The sequence below is a fragment of the Buceros rhinoceros genome, unplaced genomic scaffold, assembly GCF_000710305.1.
Source record: "Buceros rhinoceros silvestris isolate BGI_N320 unplaced genomic scaffold, ASM71030v1 scaffold16447, whole genome shotgun sequence".
Lineage (NCBI taxonomy): Eukaryota > Metazoa > Chordata > Aves > Bucerotiformes > Bucerotidae > Buceros > Buceros rhinoceros.
The window spans coordinates 8,356-16,503 of NW_010422930.1; the positions used below are offsets into that span (position 1 = coordinate 8,356).

The window sequence follows — 8,148 nt, forward strand, 5'->3', positions numbered from 1 at the left end:
ACTCTTTTCAGCTATGAAGAACAGCTTCAGCACTTCTCCGTTGGGAGATTCAGGAATGTAAACTGCCATCATGCCTAGGTCCCTACCTCCAGGTTGTGGGATACTTGTGTGTCTGAGCTGTAGAGGGTTTCAGCACAGCCCAGATGCCACTCACCTATTTCTTCAGCGTCGGGGCTGCAGATGTTCTAACCTGATGCAACAGACAACTAGAATGAAAACAATGGACTCCTACTGCCCCCTCACTCCAGTGCCTGCACTGCACCTGGTTAGTCCTGCATTACAGCAACAGAACTGATAAGGATAAAAAGAAGTAATTTTTTTTCACCTCTATCACATGGAGATGAGTATCAGCAAAAGAGTAAGCTTTTCTTGCAGAGGCTGGTGTTCAGCAAACACCAAGCACAGTGACTCTTTTTCACAGGAGTTTAAACACTGGAATTAAGTGACCAGCAGGGCAAGTTTTTCTTCCCATACATTCCCTTTAAACACCTCTCCTGACCCCCACTCCATCTGAAGCCTTTGTTTAGCTTCTGTAATTCAGGCAAGCCTTTGGGAACTTCCATTTCCTGGAAAAAGAAGTCAATGCATCAGGTCAGCTGATAGCTCTGCTGATAGTGCTGGCTCAGATAAGGGCTTCTGCAAACTTTTACTGCTACTTGACAACTATGTTTTATAGAACCAAGTTTTAAGGTACTTTGGGTATTCTTTGCTCTTAGTAACTGAGTTAGCTAATACATGGAAGCAAGATTAATTTTTATTAGCTTGAAGTATCATATTTTATTCAAGTGATAAGAAATACCATAATACATTATGCATCTGCCAGTTATAGTCCATTTTAGTTGGTTCCAAAACCTAAGCAGTAAATGAGTAAGACAGTTCATCTAGTTAAACTTAAACAGCATTCCACATAACCAGTACTGGAGATGTCAACTGTATAGTAATTCCAGCATTATGTTGTTATTGGCTTTCCAGAAAGTCAAAGTTAACAAATTTGAACACATCAAGAGCCATTTTCCAAAGATTTATTGAAGTAGCGACAGGTTGCTCATACTGTGCTGGAAAAAGCAGTTTTATTGAATTCAGATACTTAAAAACAGTATTGCAGCACAAGATATTGCTATTTGTAAACTAGACTCCATTGTAAACTCTAATCCTTCAGGGAGAGTCAGTTTGCAAGATCTAAGACCTATTTCCTAGCATAATCATCTTGCGCTCATGGAAAAACTGCAGAAAGGCACTTGAAAGCTGTTTCTTCCTTTAAGACATGGACTTTTTAATCTTGCTGGTAAGAATTTCTCCTTCATTAATAAGTAAGCATCTTCACTTCAGCTTTACTCCAAGTCATCATGATGCTGGGAAGTTTCATTAATAACCTGTTGAAAAACAGAGACACTTGCATTAAGTTTTAGCAGTAAGACTGTTGGGTTTTAGAGTTAGAATTGGACCATCCAGTACCACAGAAAAGTGAACAAATGGGTATCAACTCAGAGGTAAACAGTGTGCAGAAACCATTTAACCTTTGACTTAGTCTGAAAACCGTACCTTGTCCCAGACAAGTTCCTTTTTTTTACTGCCACACATTTTCCTCAGGTGATGTGAAAAATCTTTTTAGAACTTGCTGGTTCAGCTGAATTTAAATACTCCCTACTCAGGCATCTGTCAGCCACTTCAGGTTTTACCATCGGTTTAATTTTATGATCATTTCCACAGAAGCCTGTTTGCTACATCTGTATGTTCAGCCATGCAGCTTGGACAGACAGATGCTGTTCAACTCAATACTTGCTACCATATACAGGCAGCACTGACCAGCAGAAAAACTTAAGAGTATTTTAAGTTGTGACAGAAACAAAATCAAAGTTACCACCAACCTGTCCATCTCTAGTTTCGACAGTCTTAATCAGAAGTGTCCTCTTTGAGTGAGTGTCAACCATTGGCTGAGACTCAATGTTGGTTTCTGCAGAAGAAAATGTATTATTACCAACTGTCTAGATGAATTCCCTCCTCAAAGAAATGAAGTGCAGCAAATTTTAGTGTCTACTTTCAGAATCTCAGCTTGGTATATGAAGAAGTCTCCTGCTCTGAATAAGCCAATCTTCTCTATTCTCTCCCTGATCCCCTTAAAGCACCCTCAGCAGGCATCTAAACCAATCACTCACTACGTACTGGTATTTAAAAATACCTTGCCCAGGAACAAAGTAGCTCCTCCTATCCAAGGTTAGATACAAATATTTCAGTTATATCCAAGAAAAACATTCACAGACAATTGCATTTATGCAAGTTCAAACACTAGAGTAAAAGGAACTATGTAGAACCCTTTTGCTAATGATAGAAGCTGTCTAAACTGAAGCAACAGAACAGCTTACCTCTCAGATTCAAAGAAGCAAAGGTTGGAATAGGCATGTTAATCCTGAACAAAAAAAGAAATGGAAAAAATCAGACATAGGTATAGAGTGTTTTCTAGTAATGGCCACTTACAAAAACGCCCACATGTGACTTTTACCTGCTCTCTTCACCCTCCAGCAGTTTTCTATAGGTGGCAATCTCAATATCAAGAGCCATCTTTACATTCAGCAGGTCCTGGTACTCGCGGAGATGGCGAGCCATCTCTTCCTTCATGTTTTGAATCTCATCCTGCAGACGGCCAATAGTGTCTTGGTAGTTAGCAGCTTCAACAGCAAAGTTCTCCTCCATTTCACGCATTTGGCGCTCCAGGGATTCATTCTGGAAGAGAATAATGAAGTGAAGCATTGCTGCAGTTCAGCCACTCTTCCGTACCCTCAAAACCCTTACATTTTTTTTAAAAGTTACATTCACATTAGCACCCTTTCTGAAAATGCCCAGACATTCCCAAATTCGTTATCGCCTTTTCCTTCCCATGCAAAGTCAAGGTGGATCACTTTGCTCCTTGATCTGAGGTGCGCCACGTATTTGTTCTACTAGGTGGCAAAGCTATCTCGTAGCAAGCCCAACACATGCAGTACAAGTCAGCATGCAGGCAGTCCTCAGTGAGGGGATCTGCAGGTGTTCTATGAGCTTTAAATCCATTTCAAGTCAGCCTTTAAGGCAACCATGTTCTAGCAAGAAGATCTGCACCCTCTTTCCACTGCTCCTACAGGTTTTTTTTACAGCTTCAGCTGAACCTGTCAGACAAGCCATAAGCACTTCCAGAAAGTGCTACATAAACAGTGAATATTGTAGCAAGAGAATGAACTCACTGTTTATAGCCCAAGTAAGACTAGTTCAGTTTATCACCCCAAGCAGCACACTGCAGTGCATGCAGGCAAACAGAGGCCAGAGCATCCTTTTCAAAAAGTACTAATATGCTGCTGTATTGCACAGGAGATCAGCCACATTCACCCCTGTATCAAGTCAACTGCAGTGCAGTGCTTAAAGCTGCAAAGGGAAGAATGCCCCAACAACTGCTGTCTGCTACTTACGCTTCCCTTAAGGGCATCAACTTCGCAGGTGAGAGACTGAATCTGTCTGCGGTATTCATTAGCTTCTTGTTTGGCCTGGCGCAGGGCATCGTTGTTCCTGTTAGCAGCTTCAGAGAGATCTGCAAACTGTGGAAATCCCCTGTTTGGTTAGTGTAACACTTCAACAGAAATGGCGTAACAGACTTTCCGCGTGCAGCCTTTGAGGGCAACCAAAACCATTACAAGCCTTAACACCCAAAACATTTAAGTATTAGCATTAGTCTTAAAATGCCTTTATTTCTAATTGTTAAATCAAATAATTTGTTTCCCCACCCTGTATGTTTCACCTCTTAATTTTTCACCCATTCATTGCTTTCTCCAGTATTTTTTTCAACATCGGCTTCCAGGTACAAGCCCAGGAAAGACTCCAAGTATGAACCCATAACTTTGATGTGGTACTTATGGCACAAAAAAGTTTTCAGCTGTACTTCTCCCAGACCTTAGGAGTTTAAAGAATACTCTGTGCCATGGCTGTGTTTGTGTCCAGCAGAGACAGAGGAAATACCAAGTGCCACAGCAAAGCTGTTGTGTACAGTTTGAGTGCCTGATACATCCAAACAGATTTTTACTTACTTTGGACTTGTACCACTCTTCAGCTTCCTGAAGATTCTTAGCAGCAACGCTTTCATACTGTTGGCGAACATCACGCAGGGCAGCAGTAAGATCAGGCTTGGAAACATCCATATCAATTTGGATGTGCTGTTCCTGGAGCTGGGCCTGCAGTTCTCTGATTTCCTTGGAGAGAAGCAGACGTTCAGTGTTATTACACAATGACATGCAGAGCGTGCACAGGTGGGGACTGAGCCAGAACCAGCAAAGAGCTTACATGCTCACTAGACTGTCGGCATCTAATCAGAAACCTCCTTATTCAGCTTACCTCATCATGAAGCTTCTTCAAGAAGACGATCTCCTCTTGCAGGGACTCAACTTTGCGCTCAAGATCAAGACGTGCCAGAGAGGCATTGTCAACATCCTGAGCAGAGAGAGAATGACCAGCAATCTTACAAAACTGATGTAAGGAAGTCCTTTATAGCAAGTTCAGTAGCATACTGAATGATGTTACACCCGAGCTTCTAGGCAAGGCAATACAAAGTCAAAAGCTGTGAAAAACTTTTTTGCCACCTCCTACCCTGGTCTCAGAGACCACTATACGCACTTTTATTGTGTTTTCATGAACTATACAGCACACAGATCATGGTGGGTGTAAATCCTTCCGGAAGATGAAGCAAGTACTTGGGGCAGAAGCCAGCAACAAGCTTTTAGCTTGACTACACTGAAAGAGTTAGTCCTGCAATTTGCAAACCTCCTTTTCCAGTGAGGCTTAAAAATACAATTCATATGCCTATATGCTTATGAATGGGCTTAATTTCTTCTTTATTTCTTACGGACTCCTTGGTGATCAACCACACAGCCCTTTGGGTCCACAGACCACAGCCTGAAAGCAGAACTGTAAAGCTAGTGAGGCACGTACAGGAACTGCAAGCCTTTACTTCTCCAAGTGGTTTGACAGATCTCCCTTGAGAAAAAGGTACGAGCATAAACAGAAACCAAGTCAGTCAGCACTGCCTACACCCTCACAGTAGTTGGCAAGGACCCCACCTTTTGCTGGATAGAGATAGTCTTAATCAACAGCAAAAATTCATTTAAGGCATAACAGAAAATATGCCATGCATGTTACATAGGAGCAGCTTGAATTAGTTCAAAAACATAGCTTAAGACTAAACATTGATCAGTAACTTCTTACATCTTAAATGTGCAAGATAAGCAGGTTGCAAAGGGGACAATTCTTCCTTTCATACCAGCTACATACACAGCTTCATGCTTATGTTCCAATGGTATTAACCTATCAGGTTTCCACAGCTTACGCTAAAGCTATTTTGGATTGCCCGAAGTGTAAGCATTCCTAATCAGCAGTTTTGAAATAAGGAGTGTTTTCTTCAGACTCGTAGGGAGTCATGCCTTGGATCACTCTTACTCTGGGGTAAGGCTCTTGCTCCAGAAGAATTCTTCTGTTCTCTTTATGCAGCAGAACACTCCTTTGATGTGTTTTGTTATTCCATAACTTCCCTATCAATTCCAGTTTTACACCCACACAGTTCACATTGGCTCTGTTTCTCAATTCCGAGAAAAAATTCCTTAATCCATTTGTTCTCCTCCCCCCAGAAAACTGAAGATCATTCCAGAAGGAAATTAAAAATCTATGACCCAGGATGTTTACACAATGAGACAGACATCCCAAAAGTTTCCAGCGGACTTTACAAAAATTTGCATCCTGAAGACTATTGATTTTTTCAGGACAACTGAATAGCTACAGGATTTTTAGGAGCTTATAATAAATTGAAAGCACCTTAAATTGAAGACACTTAGAATATATAGTATGAATTTTACTATATAAGTTATAATTCAATTAGGGAGTGAAGAATCCGTGTATCTGTGTTTCCTAGAGGTATGGAGAACCACATAAATGAATAAGCTACTTGTAGCCTGAGCAGACAAAGTGTTAGGGCCACTTGCATGTATGTGCATTGATTTTATCCTTGCAGATTCTTTAATGCCAGTCACGTAGTCTGCAGGGTTGAGTGTCCACGTTTACTTTAGTCAAACCTCATGTCAGCCAGGAGCAGACCTGTTAGTACTGTCATATGTCCAGGACCTATTTCTTGCTGCCAGAGTAGCTGGCAAAGCTGCAGTAAGTAACTTTTTACTAATTGTGATGCTTGTTTTGCCCCAAAGGAAAGAACTCATTGAACCTTTAGGTTTATTTTATGTAGTACACCCCTCAGCTTGAGTAAAACCATGTCTTTGTTCGGGAAAAGAATTAATTAAAATTCAGTACAAAAGAGTTTGTTCAACAGTCTCTAAATCAGGCATCTTCCAGAAATACAAAGCTCAAGTTCAAATATTTGCTCACTTTTTTAAAAAATCCTGAAGTATACAACAGCTCCATCAAGTAAAAGGTAAATCTGATGCTAGTAAAGTATCTGCTAAATGTTCTGAATCCACATATACAACTTCCCAGTGCAAGAACGTAATAGTTTAACTAAAAATGTCCCTTCTTTTTTAACAATGGAAAGCACAAGATCTTTCAACTTCAGTGTTACCACAAATTTAATTCCACTTGTGGGAGGATGCACATTAAGCCTACCCTTCCACAGTAAGGAAAAATTAGATACTACTGATGTTCAAATCAAACACACTAACATGCACCAGTTATGCCATGAGTGGATTTAGTGTAGTGTTTCCACAGACAATGACTGCAATTCTTACGCATAAGCTACCCACTTAGGAGGTTAAATGGATCCAGTTCTGACAGTACCGCACACACATCTGCTGGAGGCTGAGCTCTTGAACAATTCCTATCCACAGTGCAGGGAAGAGCTGGATAACAAGTGCGGGATAGGCACAAAGCCAAGCTCACTTCAGAGCCTAGAGCCTTCACAAAGTTTAATTGCTTTGAAATAAAAGTAGACATGCCTTGAAGTGCACCAATCACATGAAAGATCATTTAAGCCAGTCTTAAGACAAAAGATCCTTGAACTGAATTCAGCAATGAATGAGGGTAGACTAAGTTCTCCAAAACTTAAGTTAAATGTTTCTGTAGGGAACTTCACACTGCATTAAATTAGCTTAGCACTCAAAAACCCAGAAGCTGAAGTTAAAGGCAGCATCTTGAACTGTTCAGTTTCAAACTTCTGTCCCCAAAACACCAGTGGAGACTTTGGATCCTCAGACTCCAAATTGGAGTAGGTGTCTGTTTCCACACATTATCTTATGAAGACACCTGCTCCCCTTCAGAGACTATAAATACACTGTAGTGAAAAGCCTTGCCCAGGGAAAAAGCTGACAATCAAGTGATGATTTCCTGAATGCTTACATCTACTAACATCTATGAAGAGCATTGGAACAAAGTCAGCCTGTGCCCAGCTGTCTGGAGATAAGGGCAGTCACTTCCAGCCGGGAGAAATGCTAACAATGCCTTTAGGGAAGAGACCTTGTTTTGAGAAGGCACATTCCTAAATATCTCCTAGTTCAAACAAGGCTTAATCCAAGCTGAAAGGTGGTTTTACAAAAGTGAAAACCAGAGCTTAACACTTTTTGAACGCTGTTTGCACAGTTGGTTCTGGCTGTCATTTAGGTTTTAGATAACCTGGGTAACATCATAGCATGCTACAGAGACTAAACCCTAATGCAACTTGTTTCCTATGTTAACATCGTCATTCACAGAGGACTAAATCCTGTGTTCTTAATGGACACCCAGAGGGGGCAGGCTTGATGGCTGTGACCTCATCCCAAGGAACCAACTGTAACAAACTGTCTACATCTTGCCAGTAGACAACACCCATATGAAAAATTTTAAATTTGGAACTGTTGTCTAGTAATGCAGTGACCGAAGTGATTCATTAAAAAGAAGCTGTTCTGTATAAAAACGGGATCATGTACATGACTGACATTTTTTGCTAGAAATATGCCCACACCATTACACATTTAGTAAGAATGCAGCCCACTGCACCCTCCCCTCCAACACAAAGGGATCTATTATTTCAATCTGCTGCCACCACACTTGCCGTAATGCCTGTATCTGCATTCCATGGTGAATCCCATAGAAACCATTAATACCATTCAGCCAAGCGAGCAGATGGCCCCCTTTTACTTTTACTGGATCGGAAAGAGA

General features: G+C 41.0%; 1 protein-coding gene across 1 annotated transcript; it reads right to left on the minus strand.

The window, feature by feature from the left end:
• Window positions 1-757: 757 nt before the first annotated feature.
• On the minus strand, window positions 758-4,485 carry VIM (vimentin; the record flags this gene model as incomplete). The annotated part of the gene is made up of 7 exons (XM_010140248.1): window positions 758-1,373; window positions 1,869-1,954; window positions 2,364-2,407; window positions 2,501-2,721; window positions 3,438-3,563; window positions 4,050-4,211; window positions 4,354-4,485. Coding segments are annotated over 7 exons (813 nt in total), but the record flags the coding sequence as incomplete, so codon positions are not given.
• Window positions 4,486-8,148: the final 3,663 nt, after the last annotated feature.